The following is a 20701-nucleotide window of genomic DNA, read 5'->3' on the forward strand; positions in this document are numbered from 1 at the left end:
GATTTAGATGAATTGATGAAATGTACATGTCCTTGTATTTCAAGGAGAGTTGCTCATAGGCCGGCCGGCTCGAACCGACATCTCATGGAGCAATCCATAGGCATGACCATTCTGCCAACCCTTCATTGGCTTCCTCCAAAATTACATCTGAACAAATTCTGAGAGTTTGACGGTTTGTATATTGCACAGATAAATCTCAACTCAAAACTTGCTTGTAAAACTATATGTATACAGAGTGATGTTACGAACATATATCCTTTATACAAATTATTATATATAAACTGATCTCGTTCAAGCATTGACTGGAGGAAAAATACAAATTTTAACATAATTAATAAGAATAAATCATGTCTCATCCAACAACAGTTGCATAACAATTTAGTTTCTGCACGATAGTTTGTACATAGAGTCAATTTTTTGTCCTCTATTACTTGGGTATAAATTATTGTACTTGCCCTTTTTTGAAGGATAAGAATTAAAGAAACCATGCACTATTCTCTCACTCGATAGAAGGTTATAGTATAAATCAGTATCAATATCAATGCACATGCACATTGCATCAATAATAATATTACGCTTACAAAGTTGAGGTATGTTTAGTTGGATACATATCAACCGGAAGCCGACCTGTATCAATATTGTTAAGCCTACAGAGTTGATTGCGAATTGACAATATTTGTCATGTTAATTAAGCGCACGCGGTCTTAGTTTTGGCATCCTTGGAATGAACAATGTTTCGAGACTATAATAGAGTGGGAAAATGGACATTTTAGTTTGATTAATCCCTTTCAACAACGCTGAAAAATGGAATTACTATACCTATTTCGCCATAACTAATTGATCTCATTTCTATGTGGATATTTTATCAGTACGGAAATATCAAGCGTTGTATTATAGCTTGTACTGTTTCCAGAGGCTGTACAGTTTCTGGCTTTCTGCTTTAGCATGCCTTGTTTATTAGTAATGACTTTTAAGTAAACACTAAGTAGTGGAAAATAACTCAACATCCAATTGTAAATTTTAACGAGAAAAGTAATCTGAGAAACAAGGATTGTTGAACACTTACAAGAGAACAACTTGACAAAATACAAACACATCCTGGTGCGCAATATAGCGGCATGCTAACAGGAACTTAAAAAGATACGCCTAGGCACAAATGAAGTCAGAAGGGAGCTTCTTCCCGCAAGTGTTAATAAGCAAGCTCAAAGAAATGGGGATATTAATGTTAATTCCAAGGATGTTAGCTTTAATGGCTGTGCAAAGGCACACGGCAGCTTCAAGATCGAGAAGCCCCTGTAGCACTGAGCAACAAGGAAAATCAGGTGGGTTCCCGACAACTGCACCAACAGTTCCATCAAGCACTTTGGCACATACGCCGAGCTTTAGGGCATCTCTTGGGCATCTTCTTGAAGTTGGATTTGGGTTAGGGTTTGGGATTGGCCTTGGCTGAACACAAGTGTTACAGCCACTAACAAGTGCGAAAAAGATAACATTGATAGAGAAGAAAACAGTAATCCATATAGATCTTTTGGAATCCATCTCACACCGCTATTTCACTAAGTAGAGTGTTTCGAAATGGTGATAAGTTTGGCATTGTGATACATATATATGTGGGTGTGTATAGAGAGAGACCTTAGAGTAAATGTAATGTGTATAGGCAGCAAAATATTGACGATGAGAGATGAGCCATGCATGTGAAGCAAGGCTGGCGTGGAATTTAGCTGGCAATGTTTAGAGATTCAGAATCAAAAATAGGAGGGACTTATATCTGACACTGTACGTATTTTTCAATGCATTTTTTATTTATAATTCTTTGAATCACAAGATTGCCTAAGTGGCACTTAAAGGAGTCCCGTGACTCCCATCCTACTAGCAAAACGGTTTGAGATTTTTGTTTTATTACGATTATGGGTAATTAAACCATGTTTAAGGGCCAACAAATGAGCGGTCAAGTCAAGTGTTCCAGCTAGCTAACCATAATCAATAACTTTTTCTTTTTGTGGAGCATCCACTTTGTCTTTTCCAATAATTTTGTTCCTAATGTGGAAACATGATGGGAAGTCTTTTTGTTCCTTTCCCTTAGTTGCTATAATGGTGGAACTTAGTTATTGCCAAGGAGGCTGGTTTTGCACACAGATTGGAAATCAAACAATGGACGATTAGTAGATCTACTATGCTTCTTACATCTGTGCTTGGAAAGGGTTACCTAAATCATCGAGGGGGGTGTTTGGTTCCCCTCATTGCTCATAATAGTATGGGATCTCTCGAAATTAAAAAAACTTTCGGAAAATTAGTCGTAAATGATAAAAAGGCTTGGCTCCCAGGTCCTCTCCTGTGTCGGAGGTCAGGGTCCAGGCTTCAAGTGTCTAGGCCCACAACAGACTGTGCCTGGACTTAGTCATTAAATAAAAATGTCAGGTTACAGCCTAGAGCCTACAAAAGTTAACACGGGCGCGCGCGCGCGCGCGCACACACACACATATATATATAGGGTCCATCTATCTTACATGCATGTAAGATACACTCCCCTCACATGAACAGTATGTAGGTCCCACACATACACTATTCATGTGAGAGGAGTGTATCTTACATGCATGTAAGATAGAGATTGCCATATATATATGCGCGGTATTAAAAAAATATTTCAAAATAAAAATTTAGATTTAAATATAAAAATTTAAATAGCTTTTTTTAGGTAAAAAAAGGGTTGGATAAATATCTATATGGACCAAATTCGGACCAAGGTCGGTCCGACCCTCTCAACTAAAAATTCTTCTTTTATTTTGTCCGAAAGAAGTAAAGAACTCTTTTATCACTACCATAAAGAAGTGGCAAACGACCACAGGTTCATATCATTGGTTTTTTACTTTTGTTAATCCATTGATCATTATTAATTTATGATGTGGGCCGCATAATAAAGAAAATTCTAACATATAAATCCATAATCATTTGTAGAAAACAATTTATTGAGTATCAGTGTCTATTATATGGTGAGTATCTGAATACATAGTAAAAATTTGTTACTCTTTGTGAATAATACTAAAACTATGGATTAATCAGATAACCCATTGGCAACCAAACCTTGAGTGCATTGGGTTCGAGTTCATCTATTGTTGGGACTCGATTTCCCTTCCAATAAAATTAGGTAGGGGTCTATTTGTCTTCCTTCCATTTTAGGGTAGAATAGATATCCCTTCAATATTGAAGTAAGAGTCTAACTTTGAATTGTGCATGGTAAAATTACTAAGAAGAATCTTGATCGATTTCTTATTGTAAATATAAGCAGAGTTCTAATTATAATATATCAGTTTATATATATATATATAGACAATACTTTCGCTCAACACAAAATGATTACTACAACCCACTAGTTTATTAATTATTTTAAGACTAATTTTGAGCTAGATGTGTATCAAGGAAATATGCTTGCATGAATGATTTGAAATCTTGTCCGTGAGCTCTTCGTGATGAATAATAGAATGCTTAGATTGATATTTGAATGATTGAGAAATTGGATATCAAAAAGCACCATTGGTTTGGAAAAATGAAAATCTGACGAGGTGATTTTGCCATTTTATTTGAATTGAAACTAAATCTTTAAAGGGTAATAACAATATCGATTTGCTGTTGATCATAACAGAAAGAGATTAAAGTGCTATTAAAGGAGGGATATGGCTGATTTTCAAGGGAAAAATCCAGCTTAATGTTATAAGTGATTAAAGGCAAACAAATGCATTTGTTACAGATTTTGTTTCAAGTGTTAAATTCAATAGTTAATACTTAATTTACTCTATCAAAAATACCTGAACAAATTTTATAAATTGCTTCTCAATTTCATTTACAAAACACACAAAATCCAAGAAAATGACAGACCTATTACTGGACTTGTTTATAGCGGTAAAATATGTGAAAAAGAAAAAAAACAAAAGGATATTACATTTGAGTGATTTGACGGAAGCTTTTAAGTTTTAACAGAGTGGGATGATCGGATATTAGAAAAGCTGTAAGGGAAAAGTGGCACATGCTTCAAACGACGGGGGGTTGATTGGCTTATGGACGGGAGTATGGACCATGATACACTCTATGTTGTCCTTCCCTTTTCAGTCACAGTTGATTTCATTCCGTAGGGTCCAATCTGAAGTGATTTTCCTACCTAGCACACACCATGAAAAAGATCTTCCACAATTATTGTAAAATAATACACATAACGAATAATTGTCGATACCGTATCCCTTGAGTTAAAACACTTATTCAACAAGGACATATTAGGTAGTTAAGATTTCATTGGGCTCACATGACATCAACCATATATTTCAGAGACCCCGCCAAAAGCTTGGGTTGAGAATTCGTTCTTAACTGCTTAATTACATCGCCAACATTGGTTGGGTTAAAATGACGATCACTGTGATTATTAAGATTTCATGATATATTTTAACACCAAGGTTAGCCACTGTAAATTCAGGATCATGGTGCATTGGTGCTTGTTTAGGGTGATTGTAAAACCACTGCTAATTTGGAGTGAAAATTCGGATGAGTTTGGTATCTGTTAAGGAAAAATGGAAAAAAGGAAGAAAAAGAAATTCAAGGCTTAGGAGAGCTCAAATAGGAAAAATATAAGCAAGTCGAAAAAATATCTAAAATAAATCATTAATTGAAGATTTTGAGAAAAAAAAATTGATCATTCAGAATAAACAAATAATGAAGTAATGGTTCAAAATATATCTTATTACTTTCTATATTATAAGAATTCCTCTTGTCCTTGATGTTTCTCTATAAACACAATGCGAGTGTGTATCTATGAAGACACTCGAACTCTCTTTTCAGTTTTATATTTTTTGAATTTCTTAAATTCGGATTTGGTTGTCCCTCTTACTAGAAAATGGGCAAATGTCCTTTCTCGATCCTTTTGGCCACTATTTATAGATTAATGGAGGCAGACTTGGCAAGAGATTTTTATTTTAGATCTGAATCTCCATCGTCCAATTCCTATATTTTACTTTCCATCGTTAGATTTATAATCATTTTCTGTTTTGATACTGCTTTTGGCATGTGACTTTGTTTTGCTTTGGTTCGGGGCTGGAATATCTTTGTTTGTTTATGGATGTATGTCGTAATATTTCTGAACACATAGTGCAATGTAAGTGACTATATATTTTGATACTTCTAATAACAATAATTAGATATTTAAAATTTCTACTCAATTTGGGTTTTTTTTACTGTGAATGAATACAAGTTTTATTAATTGTTAATTAATAAATGTGAATATCGCAATAAACAAGATCTTTCTTCTTGACTGCCTAATTTTGGACTATTTTCTTAATTAATTCTTGTATTTTTAAAAATTATCCAAAATATTCATGCAGTTAGTACAACAACAACTGTTGAATCTAACTTTTTAAGGGTAAAGTTAGATTGTAGTTTCATATAATCTGAGAATTTTTATTAAATTTTACTTAATTATTCAAACCAATAAAATATTAAAAAATAGAGAATAATTAAATAAAATTTAACGAAAATAGATACATAACACAAAATTTTATTTTTTAAAATTAAAAGATTAACGGGATAATTAACTCAATTTTTAAAATTAAATTAGCATTTAATCCAGAGTGTTTTTAAGTTGATTATACTTTCTAAAAATTAAAAATTAAAAAATAATTCCTAAATGCCGAGGCTTCATGTTCCAATGCCTCAAGGCAAATCTTTGCGATCGACCTCTTGGAGGATTCCAATCATCCTTGAATTATGCTCACACGCTTTCGAAAGTAAATGAAGTCAATTAAGTTTAAATTAAATCATTCTCTTCAGTTGAAAGTTACACATGTTGACTTAATGAACCGTTCAAACGGACAAGCTACTATTCTATATACAATTAAACAGCTCTACAGTATGTGAATAGAAGAAAAAACAGCATATCACGACAACGCTTTTTTGTAAGAATTGTATTGTTTGAACGCACAATTTCGCGTAAAATTCTTGTGGAGCCCGTGGTAGGTTCTTTGAGTGCCCGTGACACATCGATCCAGAAAGCAACCTCCATAAGGAATTACAAAGGACATGCCAAGATGGAAGTTACTATTAATTCACAATTCAAATACATATGAGAACAAGTCTAATTTTGCTTAAAGAAAGATTCATTGGCTTCTTTGTGTGGCTATGTTTTGTCCTTAACAACAACGGAACTAATATTTTCAATTTTCCTATTATACACCTTCTGTTTCTATAATTCTTGTAGGAAATTAAGAAGTTCCCAAGTAATTAAGGAACATAGAAAAGATTGATGTTAATAAGTGATATCTAGAAAAAAGATTTTGTTTTGATCCTTTTTGTACTCTGGTCTCAGCCATAATAATAATTGGCCTAATTAAGTGAATGGAAGATGGAATAGCCAGAAGATTCTGTTAGTATTCAGTGAGAATGAAATGAAATGATATAATCTCCATCTAGGGGAAAATGACTAAAAGATGATGTCTCAATCTAGGGGAAAATGACTAAAGGATGTTATCTCAATCTAGGGGAAAATGACTGAGTGTTACGCAAGCATTTGTAATCATCTCAGCTGATCGAATGGGTAAAAGACACCACGGCATTCAAGACTTGCGCAAATGGACAGTTTCATCCTTATCGTTTTAGAAATATAGATAATTAGAATCTAGCGTCTTAAAAATAACATTTTGTCAATCCAATTAATCAGTGCCTTTCATCTATTTATATGGTGATAATAAACCTGTTAATGTATTATGATATTCACAAGATTATTAAAATATAATGCTCTAATCTCTATTCAGATTAGTAAAATTTACAAATTGATCAGGAAATCTGAATGTTTATTTTTAGAATCGTGAGAGTTACGTTTAGCCGTCCACTTCTAAAATTGCGCAAGCCTAACTATTTGTTAGAATGTAAGTTTTAGTACAACCAGCAGACTCTTGATTATAAACCAAATACAACAAGCCATTTATAATATGTGCTAGATAGATCCACAGACTGAGGCTAGGGCAGGAACATGGCAATTTGCCGATCCCCACCTCACAAACATCCAAAAATTTGTCTGAAAATCTCTCTCTGCCAGCTAAACTTCAAGAGTACACATGGGTGCCTGTAGGTTATTGTTTGGTTATTTATTATCAATTGTTACATCAATGCAACCGACTGATGCTCCCTGAATCCTATAAAAACCCCGTCCCCCTTAACAAATCCCCACAACAATCTCAAATACTAGTACTACTATATCATAACGGAAAAGCTAGTGGCTAGGATTTAAGAGATGGGTTCAAAAACCTCAGCTTCACTTGCTCTCTTTCTTGCAGTCAACATTCTCTTTTTTGCCCTAGTCACTGCCTGTGGCTCTTGCCCTTCTCCTAAACCAAAACCCAAGCCAAAGCCAACTCCCAGCCCGTCAGGGGCTTCCTGCCCAAGAGATGCCCTTAAACTAGGTGTATGCGCCAACGTGCTTAATGGTTTGCTTAATGTCACTATTGGCACACCCCCGGTACAACCATGCTGCACTCTTATTCAAGGCCTTGCTGATCTTGAGGCAGCTGTTTGCCTTTGCACTGCCATCAAAGCGAACATTTTGGGCATCAACCTTAATATCCCGCTTTCACTCAGCCTTCTTTTGAACGTCTGTTCAAAGAGTGTGCCCCGTGGTTTCCAGTGTGCTTAATGATGATCATATATTTCTGTATCTTCGTCTTTAATTTAATTTACAGGTTCTGGGATTATGAGTTCTGCACGGTAATGTGTGTTACTGGTAATTTCTGTTGTTTAATAATTTTTCATACAGGTGGTTTGATTGCGAGATGACAGTGAATAAGTCTGATTTGTTTACCTTGGTGGTGGTGTTTTCTTTATTATGTATTTTTCATTTAACAGAAGATGAATTACTCGTTTGTCTCGAAGCATATATATGTCCAAACTTTTGCTGCAAAAATTTTATTCTTAATTTTAAGTTTGCAGTGAATCTGTGATTAATTGCATGTCACTTAAGATGTTATTTTTAGTTTAATGAATAGGCGATCTTTGCCCGTTTCTCTTCATTTACTGCATAGTTTCTGAAAACCCTAGTTACAGGTCTTGAAAGGAGCAACCTCCAATCCAAATTAAAAACGGAGGAGTTGAGTAATACAGAAAGGCCAAAAGAGAAAGAAGAAAGAACGTACAATATATTATGTGGTGTCTTGGTTACAGCATTCATATTCCATAGCACAGCTATACTGTCCATGCATGCAGAGAAACAAAAATTTCCATCAAAGATTTCACTTTGATGTTTGGAATTAAAGCATCATTATCTTCAGTATAGAAAGTGTTTGTTGTTGAAAGAAGTAAAAGCACTATTTTCAAAAACCTAAACTATTATCATCATCCAAGTAATTACTTAACTCTTTATTTTGAAAACTTATATATAAGATATATAAAAAAGAAGAAGAAGAAGAAAAAAGTCGCTTTAAGTATCTTATCACGGTTGATGATTACATATGTATGCTTTATGCCATTATCACATCAGTTACCGCTTTGATATTCACTGCCTTGTTGCATGATTGCCTAGATATGGCAGAAGGAATCACAAATGTACACATCAAGGCCTTGTAAAATCAATACATAATACAATATATATCTCTTGGCTTTCTTGGCTTACCAAGAAAAAAAAAATCCTTTTAAAGAAGGTTCTGGATTTAATCCTGGACGAATGTGAAAGACTTTTAATCCTTAAAGCTCAATTTAGATATTTGTTCATGTTCGGTACGAAACGAGGAAATTTTCAACAAAAAAAAACAAAACAAAACAAGAAAAAATGTAAATAGTGGTCGCATATCAACACATGTATGCATAAATTAAATATATCTACTAATTACAAAATAATTTTTAAAATAAATATACATATATCATACATATATTAAATAAGGACATGGCTACGATGCAGAAGCTGCAAGTAACGGCTACGAACTTTCCCATTTCCATCACCTTGGGACCTCTTTCTCTCCCTCTAGCACCCGTGGAAGTTCCCCATTGGCTGCTGTTACTTACAGAAGCCGTAACATAGACTTCTCCATTAAATAAATATAATATTACTTTTAGAATTAAAAGTTGATGGTGGTTATTCAAAAAAGTTGACATTAATTGCGCGAATAGAACTCTAAATGATGGCAATTTGCACTGATCGGATTATCAGAACGTCTCGATCAATGTTGCATTCAGTGTCGTTTAGTGGTTGACATTACTCTGTTAATGGGCCATGGAATTTTTATAAAGCTATGGCAATCGCCAGCCGAATCAAGCCCGTGACTGACAATTATCGGGTAATACGGGAACATGGAAAAAAGAAGAAAAATGAAGCTCTTTTGGTTAACTTTTATCACTGCATGAAAAGGAATAGATTTCATGCCCTTACTGATTGAATTCCACCAACTGATTTCGTGAGGATTCAAGGAATGAATCATGGTGATCATCTAAACGTGTTGAATACTTTCTTGCAGCCAGTAATGATGAGAAAAAGATTTGTCAAATCGTACAGCAACAAACAAAAATATAACGTAAAATATAGGATAATATGTGATGAGTGATAATTTTATCTTAAATAATGCAGCTTGTAATGTATTATTCATTAAATGGATAGTAAAATTAATATTAAGTTTAAGTTTAAGAGAAATTTTAGAATTTTTAATCTAAATTTGGATCAAATACTGATCTTACTGTAAATTTAATAATCTATTGTCACTAGTTTATAAGTATAAATAAGATTTAATTACATATATATTTTTACAAAAAAAATACTAATAATTCTAACAATATATCAGTGCTGAATCCGAAAATTTTCTAAGACAACTCAAGTCCCTTTTGAAAATACTAATTAATGCTGTAAACGTTCAAAATTTTCCTCTCAGATTAAGTCACGAAAAGTGTCATTCCAAGTGTATGAAAAATTTTCACTAAATATGTTTCATGCCAAATTCAATAGTACTACTGTACATTCCAATAATAACTCTATAGTTTTAATGCTAACTATAAGCACACATCTGTCCAAGATTTTTCCTCTTAATGCGTAAAAGGAAATAAAAATTCACTTATGACTTAAACCCGAAGGTAGGCCAGAGTAGGTAATACATATTATAAAAACGAACAAATAAATGTTAGATTTAGATGCTTAGCTGCTTACTGCTAATTAACCCTCTCGTGAACGATCTTTGTCGTTTTCCGCAGGCTCAAATTGATAAAAAAAAATCATTTGTAACAGTCTAACAGATCATTAACCATTTAATATATTTGATTGAGATGGAAACTCCACACAGCAAGACAAAGGGAAAGGTACATGAATATTCTTTTCAAAGTTGTCGTATACATACAACATGTGAGATATGGGGACAAGGAACTATTCGACGCAGTTTCAGCATCTTCAACTGGACCTGCGTGTCCTTGCTAAGACTCAAAACTTCATTCGTACCATTTTTTTTAATAGATCACAGGCAAGCTCCTTCCTAGGCGAATATTTTCTGCTGGTGACAGCAGATAATTCTCACAGCCTTGTGCCGTCTAGAAGCATTAATGGTTTTACAAAAACATAATCTCCATTGTTTTTCTTACGAGTAAAATAATTAGCGAATTAAAATTCTTAGGAAAGCTTCTTTAGGATCACAATGATGTATGATATTTACTTATTAAGACATTGGTGATGTAATTAGGTGAGAAAAAGTAATAAAAATAAAAACAATGAGGGAGAGAAAATAGTTAAGGATAACACTGAAAATAAACTCCGGCATTCTACTCAGTGCCATTACACCACCAGAACCCTAGAAATAAAAACACCAAAAACTAAAGTTACGTAAAGCAATTGCCGAAACCCTAGTTGGAAACTAAAACCGTCTACGCTAACAATTAGGAAATCACCTTATTATTACAATGTAGTACGCTTAAAGAGGAGGACATACAAAACCAGGAGGAGGAGTCTTTCCACAGGTTATCAAGGCCTGGAGAGCAAGAGGAATGAATATGTTCAGGTTAAGAAGCTTGAGCCTTATAGTAGTGCAAAGACAAATGGCTGCTTCGAGCTCTAGCAACCCTTTTAGCACTGGGCAGCAAGCATTTTCAACGGGGTTTCCTAGCCCTATGTGCACCAAACCTCCAAGAACATCCAAACAAAGCCCTAGCTTAAGTGCATTGATTGGACAAGTGGGTTGAGTAGTAGGTGGAGGGTTAAGTCCCGGAACATTGCCGCCTCCTCCGCCACCTCCTCCTCCACCACCTCCACCGCCGCCACCTCCACCGCCGCCACCTCCACCGCCGCCGCCGCCAGGCGGTGTGTAAGGTGGATAAGTAGAAGGTGGTGGAATTGTGACCGGAGGGTTTGTGACAGGAGGTGTAATTACCGGAGGATGTGTAATTGGAGGGACTGTGACTGGTGGTGGGGGAAAAATGATTGGAGGGGCAATAATTGGCGGCCTTTTGGATGGTGGTGATACTTTCGGGGGGTGACCTCCATGATGTGGCGGGTGTTTGGTGCGTGGTGGGTTCGGGTGGGGAATTTTCGGATGAGTCTTCGGAGGGCTTGGACGGTGATATGGTGGATGTGAATGTGGCGGTTGACAAGGAACACAAGCGTATATTGGCGGCAATGACATTAACATGGAAATCAAGAAGATGAAGAACATAGCTGTAACCTTTGAACCCATGGCTTAGCTAATAGGGTTCTTCAAAAATTAAGGTCACTTGCCACTTGTTCTTCCTCTGGTTTTGATAGTGTTAATCATAGCATTTATTTATAGTTGACATTTATGTGTAACCGGCCCGTGACTTGGTAATTTCTTGATTGCATGGAGAAAAAACTTGTAGTAACACAAGTAGTTGCGCGAATACGTTGAAGTACATGGAGAATTCAAATAGTATTATTTTGAAATAAAATTATAAAATTTGGAGTGTTGTTGGTCCATTGCAAATTTCAAGATTGAGTCCGTGACTATGGCTCAGTTGAATCCGTGAAGTTAATTTCAGAGCCTGTACAGTTCACAAATTTCCATGGCTAGCTAGCTTGATCTCTTTGATCGTATTGGAATATTACCATATTTCCTTCATTTTACTTCTTTTAGTCCCTTATTTGCTTTTCTGGGTTCATTTTCTTTAAGATGGGTCCTCGAGAGGGATTTTAGAGCTAACTAATTAAGTTGGTAAAGCATATGGGTTCTTGTACTTGGTCCATGCTCTATTATTTCTGTTGGCTGTTAGTGATCAAATGTAGCCTGAGTCAAGCCAGATGGAGATTAAATTTTGTACACCAGGATATATTTACATTGTTTTTTGAGTTCCTTTCACCAAGTACACATGTGAACTTTGTTTTGTTTCACAATATTTAAATGGAAGCTTCAAACTAAAATCATCAAAATACCTTCTCTGGATGACTAGGCAAGCCAAGATCGCCCATAGAAAGTTACCCTGATTCATCCCATTACAGCATTACTTGCGTTACCTTATTACCAGGACTAAAGCCAAATTTTCATCTCCCAGATCACAATCTTAAGTATAAGCATTGTGTTACCCCAAAATAATAATAATAATAAAATTACGTGAATTGTCGCTTTCATTGTAAGCACCACGCGACTTTTTGATTTGCACTTACAGTGCCACTGCCACCTCCCTAGTCCCTAGTCCCTCCCATATATACAATATATACTCGACGTACGTTAGCTGTTTTGGTGGTTTGGTGAAGACTTGACAACAGGAGCCGGTCGCCCAACACTAGACCTAGTTAATTTAGGAACCATAGTTGCATATCATACGTGATATGATTGTTGTAAACTTGTAAAGCTTTAGTTATCTCAGGAGAGACCCATTCTTTTCTCTATAGCAGCTTAGAATAGATAAGCAGGGGCTTGCCAAAATATGCTGGAGCAAAACTTGTATACACCGATGAGGTGATAGGACCAGCCATTGGCCCATTGGTGCTTTGTCAAATGATGGGAGTAGTTGGTCTTAGTATAGGACTATAAGTGGGTATAATAATTAATAAGATCCATTAAAATTAATATTAAAAAAAAAAATTGAGGGCACGTGATAGAGTATTTATGGCTGCCTGGCACTGGCTGGCCAAAAACAATTTAAGAAAAACTAAGAGATTTAATTGAAATTTTAGTTATTTTAAAGCTTATCTAAACAATTTGGCCCCTTCGCTTTTACATATTTTATGTATCTTCCCCAAGTTTATAATTTCTTCGTTAATGTCACATAGCAATATCCTTGGTTCTTAATGTTATGAGTTGGACTCACTTGACTTAGTTTATAACTAAAAGTCATAGTTTAATTTTTTATCTATTAAATGTATTCAATTCAATGTTGTGAATTTAAAGTAAAAAGATAATATTTAAGTTCTTGTCTATCTACCATTAAATTTGATAAATTCAATTGATGAAATTTGAATCATAATTTAAAATTAAAAATTTAAGTCTAAAGAACCCCAACAGTAAATTATAGCATACTCAAATTTATACGCACTTGTCCGAACCAAAGTCTGGTTTCGTCATTATTATTATTATTTATATTAATCAAGGATCCGCCACTACTTAGAGGGTCAATTTGAATGGTAAGTATCTGAATCTTATTAAACCCTCTGCGAGATAAATCTTTATCCATAGTCTTTGTGAATGCAAAGGGAGGAACTGAAATTTTATTTATACTCATATGTCAGATAAACGGGCCTTATCAGTACAAATGAACATATTATTGAATCCTATTTCGTTTCACGAAGGGAAATTTCTGCTCTTGAACATCAAATTACATAACTTATCTCTCTGCACCACTCAATCAGATGATTATTGGAGCTAAGCTGCATGAATCCAAATGGTCGCTTGAACATTAAAGTGACAGGATCTCACTCTCGCCAAAGAGATGGTAATATTAATTCTACAAGTTAATTACAGAGAATCTCTTCTATACCGTTTTTCGAAACACAATTGTATACCTCAGTTCACCTGTATGTGAAACTCCACCGACATGAAAAACAAATTATTTAAAGAAATCACCTTGAAAAATATATTTTCTCAAAAATAGTGTACAATCAAATCAAAGGAAGGAAAAAAAAAATATTTTTTCTGAATGGCATATTTTTTTCTACCAATTGCTATTTCTCAATTTTATGGGCCAGCATTATTTGATGTTCAAGGGTCCACTTTGTTTCATTGTTTTTCTAATATCACACACAAAGCTGGGTCCTCAAAAAATGTTGATCAGTTCATGCTTTTTCTTGTTTCATGAATATTCTGGTCACCATAAGACATGCTATGCCTTGACAATACAATTCAATTGTTTGAGGTTACATTATGAGGCATCACATTTATTCTTTAATAAAGTCCCGTTAAAATTAAACCATTTATCAACATTCATATTATACTAATCTTACAGGTTTGATGAATCTGTAGGTACGTTTACTGTTAATATTTAGTACCGAATCTTGGTAGTAAGATTAGTTCTAGATCCTCACAGTTCAAAATAAATTTCTAGTTCTCTAAAATTTGTAGTTTCTAGAGATCTATATATACCATTTTCTTTACAGGATGAATGTGAAGATCTCAGTATAATGAAATTAATCACGCACCGTGATTGCCTACTAATTGGACTCAAATTACTTCAAATCTTATTACTCTTAGAACCAACTCCATTATTGCTTTGATAAAATAGAAAGCTCTACTTGCAGCGGTCCATTCTGAAGAAAATAATGCATCATTTCAGGCCCTCCGGATCCCTGGCCAGAGTAACTTTTTCATCAAAGTTTTTATCAACTTGTGTTTTCGTACGTGTTGTAGACAAGGCTACGTCGCGCAGTTGTATTAGCTCTTGACAGCAATGATCACAATCCATTAATAGATTATCGCTACTACTATATATATTGCGGCAAAAGCTAGAATGGGCAATACGCAATAATTTGCTAGAATGGGCAATACGCAATAATTTGATCATCTATATCATCAACTATTACAATATTAATTGAATGAATACAGACCGATGGGGGCGCATGAGACACATATATACTTAAGCATATTCCTCGATTTTTTTATATATGTAGAGAGACGAATTTTGATGCTTATTTATAAAGAAAATTAAAATAATGAAAGAAATTCCACTCTGGCTCAAAAGCCCAATTTATACAACAAAGTGAATGTTGTAGAACAATATATCAAATTGAATGAGCTGAAACTGTACGTTTTACTGTTATATTACTAGTGGCCAATAGTATTGCTGAAACATGAATTCATCTTTCAATTAGTAATCAATACAGACAATAATGTGAAGTTGTACAATTTTATTAATGTACATGCATGTGTTAATACATACTCATGGAATAAGTTAGGAAGATGAGAAGTCTTTAATGAATAAATTAAAATTTAAGCACTCAATATATTAAAGAAATATTGGAATATGCCAATAATTAATACATAATACAAAATTTTTATTTGGATGGCCATTCAAATTTAAATTTCAGACAAGGTAGGATGTTAAAATGAATTTGAGTTTTGTCCTCCCCTCATCTTCTTCGTTTAAAAAAAAGAAAAAAAGTACACATAATACAAACACACATTGAAATGGATCGATTAAACAACGCAAAAAAATGGCTAGAAATAAATTGATGGCAACAAATAGCTGATTAGCTGATTTAAGCGCATTGGAAGCCGGAAGGGACTTTCTTTCCGCAGAAATTGAGCAACAAGCTAAGTGAAACAGGCACATTGAGGTTAATGCCTAAGATATTGGCTTTAATGGCAGTGCAAAGGCAAACAGCGGCTTCAAGATCAACCAAACCTTTAATTAGGCTGCAGCAAGGAGTCTTTGGTGGGGTTCCAACAACAAGGTGCACCAAATCATTCAACACATTAGCACATACACCCAACTTTAGGGTATCCCTAGGGCAAGTGGGCTTGGGGGCAGGTGGGTGCTTGTGGCTCTTAGGTGGTGGTGGTGGGCAGGGTACATAAGTAGAGCTAACCAAAGTGAAGAAGATGAGGTTGAGGGAAAGGAGAAGGGCAGTTGGTGCTAGTAGAACCCTTGCCATATCTAAATTATTTGATGGCCTGTGAAGAAAGGACTGGCGTTTAATTGCGAGTGCGGCAAAACTGTGGAGTGGGCTTAGGGTTTTATAGATTGGAGATTGAGAAGCTTTACATTTTTTATTTTTTTATTTTTTTTGTGAAGAGACCCATGTGGCATGTGGGCACACTGGATTGCCGAACACAAGCTGGCAGGCAACATGCAGGATAAGCTTATATATGAGACTCTGGAGTTTGGAGTTTTGTGTAGTTGGCACTTGTCAATTTTCTAAAGAGTGAAGTTAATTTGCATTTTAGAAATTATCTAAAGCACTTTTATTTTAATAAATTATTTTATTATAAAAATACCTATTATATGAATTATTAATAAGAATTCTCTCTTATAAACCAACATGATATAATTACTCTGAACACTCATATAACATATTCATTATTCAATATATAATTCTCTTACCCTAAATCTTAAAAATTCTATTTCCAATCTCTTAAACAATATTTAGTTTAATAAGAAGCAAATTAATACTTTTAATATACTTTGAACATATTTTTAATTTTTGGATTTTTTAAATGTATATTTTTGCAGTTTTCTTCTTTTTTTTTTCTTTTTGTCTTCTTCTTCTTCCTTTTTTTTGTCTTCTTGTTTAACTTCACTACTTCTTCTTCTTCTTTTTATTTTTTATTTTTTCCTTTTTTGGCAAAAGGGCCAATTTTTTTTCTCTCAATTGTTAGGTTAAAAAATTGGGGGTGTAAAAACCAATATTAAACATATATTTTATTTAATGGACAAAAATAAATAACTAAATTTTATATTAAAGAATTTGTTTAGAACATAATTTGATTACATGTTAAATATACAAAATTGTTATTACTTCATTTTAGATGTTTTGTTTATTGTTTGGCGTAAATTAATTTAAGTAGTTTAAATAAGGTCTTTTTTTATATTTTAAAGAGTGTAAAAAGTAAAATTTAATTTTTTAAATTTAACATATGAGTGAATAGATTAATTGAGCTTTCAAAGTAATTTTATAATTAGGTCTCCGAGATTGGGAAGCTGCGGTTCAGAGGCATAACTATAAAATGGGTCAGCAGCCCATGAATGTAAGCCTAGCCCAAAGTAAAAAAAAGGATCAACATTAGTCATCAACAAACATGGAACTAAGTCGGCTGTCCCGCCGGTTGCTGCTAATGAGCTATTGTTGACATGGCAAATGATGCTGGAAAATTGGAAATGCAAGCTGGAAAATGTAGCTTCTTGTATTTGTTAACTATCAAAGACTGAAGACATAGAAAAGTTGCTCTGTAATCCAGTTCTTTGTAAAATTCAATTATTATTAGGGAGACAGAATCTTAGGAGAATATAGTATGCGTGTTAAAATAAAGATGTCCAATACTAAATAAAAAAATACAATCTCTAATATTTTATTTTATTTTTATATTTTAATTATATTCTCACTTTAACAAAGCGAGGATCTCCTCATTAGATTGTGATGCACTTGGTTTAAAATGAGGAAAAAAATTCCTAATAAAAGCCTTAGCAATCTAGCATTATATATTTGTATATGTAGTAACACTTTTTTTTTCTCCTAAAATCTAAATGGGTTTGAATTTTTCTGAAATCAAAATACAAATGTCTAAATGACATGTTTGTTTTTCTTTTTTTGATATTTGAATAAGTGGCATATCATATATGTTTTTCTCTTTTTAATATTTGAATATAAATGGCATCTTGTTTATTTTTATAAATTAAAAAAAGTATTAAACATGGTTATTTGACTTCATGTCCTTATAAGTGGCGAGGAATAAAGGGATTAAGTTTTATAGTTTTGAAAATATATTTAAAAGAGACATTTTTTAAGATGTAATATTTATTTCTTATTCCAATAAAAGTCATAAAAGTTCACTTTCTTATTCGGATATAAATATCTAAAGATCAAACATTAGTTACAAAAAACAAAGTAGATTTTAAAAGATGCCTGAACTTAATAAAATTTCGGACTTCGAATGTTAACAAACAAGCCGGTAATTCTTTTTATTATACACTCAGGATGCGAACACTTAATTACATCTCATTATTATTATAACAATATTATTATCATCATAATTTTTTTACTTTTATCAATCTAAAACTTCGTCCATTATTTTTATAAACATTTGAAAAAGATCTCCAAAACGATAAATCTAAAATTTAAAATATATTTTATCTAATAAAATTTAAGTCGTACCTTTTATTTTGAAATCGAGTAATGCTAGGTTTCCCAACATATAAGTCTAATTTGAGTCTCAACTAATGTGACATTCATCTATTGAATGGTGGTTAAGTAATTTTATTAGTTATAAAATGCTCCATCTAATAGATGAGTGACACATATCATTGAGACATAAGTTGGGACTCGAATAGTGGGATTTGTTTTAAAATCAGTAACCCATGAGTTGGATTTCTTTTTCTAATGAATTTTTTTATTGGTGTGGATGCAGTTTATGATTTGGAAACCTAATTTGTACTTGTATACTACAAAAGTTGAATGCTTTTAAATCTTCTCTCGAAAGCTTATTTGAAAGTCAAAGCATTGAAACCAAGAAATGTCTCTTTTATGTGTTAAATCTTGCCGGGTGTATTCATAAATTCCTTCCAACAAATAGCGGGTTTTTTCAATAGGGATCTCTAATCATATTAAATTCATGAATGAGCTAAAAGATTAAAAAGAAAAACACAGATTTTAATATATTACAAGATATAATGTACTGAATTAGAGTATGTATCTTTTTGTCTGTTAATTTATCCTTAATATGGTCATATATATTATATACATATATGATATATATATGTATGTATGTAAGTATCCCTCAACTTAAAAAGTTTGACTTAAAACTGAACATTAGTATCTCACCCTCTGTTTCATTTAGTCTAAGGTTTGGGAAAAGTGCGCTCTAAAATATCGACAACAAATTACAATCAGTTTCCAAGAGGGATAGAACCAAGAGCACAGCAACTCTTCCCTTATTCATCTGCGAACTACGTATATATTAACATTCGCAACAGTAAACAATATTATTATGGAGCAACGCCTGAATACGCATTCCAAATTTAATTAAGTCCCAATACAGCATAGAAGGTACAATTCAACATTCACAAGGGGTGAATAAGAATAAATGAAAAGAGCATACTTATTAGAATAATCGTTTTGTAAGACAGGGTTGTTCAAAGGCCACGACTCCCAATTCCTCAACACAAACACTCAACTTAAGGGCATGCTCAGGAGTGAAGAGGTGGCTGATGAATGATGATGAAGGCCTGAAGGGGTAGAAATAATTATAAGGACGGTGAAGAAGAGGAGGTTGACGGTAGGGGTGGGCATATTTTAACCGAACCGATCCAAACCGATCCAAACCGACCTTTTGGATCGGTTTGGATCAGTTTCAATAGTAAAAAAACTGGTTTCGGTTTATTGGATTGCAAACCGACATCACTCGGTTTGGATTTCCTTCCAAACCGATTCAAACCGATCCAATCCAGAAATATTATATAATTACATTATATTCTAAGTTAAGCAATCTAACTAATTATATTTATCATTTTATGCAGATTTTGACAAATCAAAAGTAATTAGGCTATAAATTTTGACGGACAAGATGCACAATATTTTAATTGTCAAATGTTGTTCAAGTTTATTTTAATTTTGTGAGTTTGTTTTGAATGAACAGGTTAAGAACTTGTTTATTAGGATGTATTATGATGTAAACTTGTATGGATGTATCTTTGAATTGTTATGTAGATATCAAAGTAGATATGAATAATATAAAAGAGGTATCAATTTAGATTACGGACACAAAAAAATAACAAATAATTTAGGTAAAATAATATAAAAGAAGTGAAATTTTAGCTAATAAGTTCAAACCGGATCTAAATCGATCCAGTCAGTTTGGATCGGTTCGGTTTGAAAAAATTTTAGGTTGATATCAGTTTGAAAATATTTCAAACCGATTAGTTTGGATCGGTTTGAGAATATGTCCCAAACCGATCCAAACCGAATTTGCCCACCCCTAGTTAACGGAGAGTAAAAGGGCTACCAACTTTGACCACATGCTTCAAACTAATTGACCACATATATACGGTCTAATAAGAAAGATCAGTTTTTTTTTTTTAATTTTTCGAGTAAAAACCAGTTAATAAGCTAAAATGAACAACAGCATCGTGGATATTCAGAATTATAACGATTTCGCCAAAAGAAGAACAAAACTTAGATTCCTGAGCATACTTGTGTATATCATAACGTAAAATAACAAATATGTTTCCACTAGGCAACAGGAAATTAAACACCAAAGAATTGAAGGTGAGGACCGTCCTATTCTTCCCATTATTTTTTTCCTCAAACAGTAACTAATACATAGTAAATCTCCAAGAGCGAAGAATTCAGCCTTCCTTGCACTCCACGAACAAACAATTGCAAATGCTCAGACAATTATTACAAGAATGCGTTGCAAAAACAAACACGTGTACCATGGATGGGACAAAGCAGAGTCACCGATGGATTAGCTTAATTAATTATATATTAAGCGCACTTGAATTCATTAGCACTGGGGACGTCGCAGTGATTCAAGAGCAATGACAAGTTGATAGGAACGTTTAGTTTTATGAGATTCAAGACATTAACATGAAGGGAAGTGCAAAGGCATAC

At 33.6% G+C, this 20701-nt stretch overlaps 4 protein-coding genes across 4 annotated transcripts; 1 reads left to right on the forward strand and 3 right to left on the reverse strand.

Annotated features, from left to right (window-relative positions):
* Positions 1-989: 989 nt before the first annotated feature.
* LOC102617570 (14 kDa proline-rich protein DC2.15) lies at positions 990-1692 on the reverse strand. Its single transcript, XM_006477168.3, has one exon. It carries the CDS (start codon positions 1537-1539, stop codon positions 1147-1149), a length of 393 nt encoding a protein of 130 aa, XP_006477231.2. The 5' UTR covers positions 1540-1692; the 3' UTR covers positions 990-1146.
* Positions 1693-7187: 5495 nt separating this feature from the next.
* Positions 7188-7904, forward strand: LOC102617861 (14 kDa proline-rich protein DC2.15). Its single transcript, XM_006477169.4, has one exon. It carries the CDS (start codon positions 7268-7270, stop codon positions 7664-7666), a length of 399 nt encoding a protein of 132 aa, XP_006477232.1. The 5' UTR covers positions 7188-7267; the 3' UTR covers positions 7667-7904.
* Positions 7905-10714: 2810 nt separating this feature from the next.
* Positions 10715-11787, reverse strand: LOC102618145 (36.4 kDa proline-rich protein). Its single transcript, XM_006477170.4, has one exon. The coding sequence runs from the start codon at positions 11664-11666 to the stop codon at positions 10908-10910; it is 759 nt and encodes a 252-aa protein (XP_006477233.2). The 5' UTR covers positions 11667-11787; the 3' UTR covers positions 10715-10907.
* Positions 11788-15354: 3567 nt separating this feature from the next.
* Positions 15355-16103, reverse strand: LOC102618428 (14 kDa proline-rich protein DC2.15-like). The gene has a single exon (XM_006477171.3). The coding sequence runs from the start codon at positions 16028-16030 to the stop codon at positions 15635-15637; it is 396 nt and encodes a 131-aa protein (XP_006477234.2). The 5' UTR covers positions 16031-16103; the 3' UTR covers positions 15355-15634.
* Positions 16104-20701: the final 4598 nt, after the last annotated feature.

The sequence above is a fragment of the Citrus sinensis genome, chromosome 3 (genome assembly GCF_022201045.2).
Source record: "Citrus sinensis cultivar Valencia sweet orange chromosome 3, DVS_A1.0, whole genome shotgun sequence".
Taxonomy (NCBI): Eukaryota; Viridiplantae; Streptophyta; class Magnoliopsida; order Sapindales; family Rutaceae; genus Citrus; species Citrus sinensis.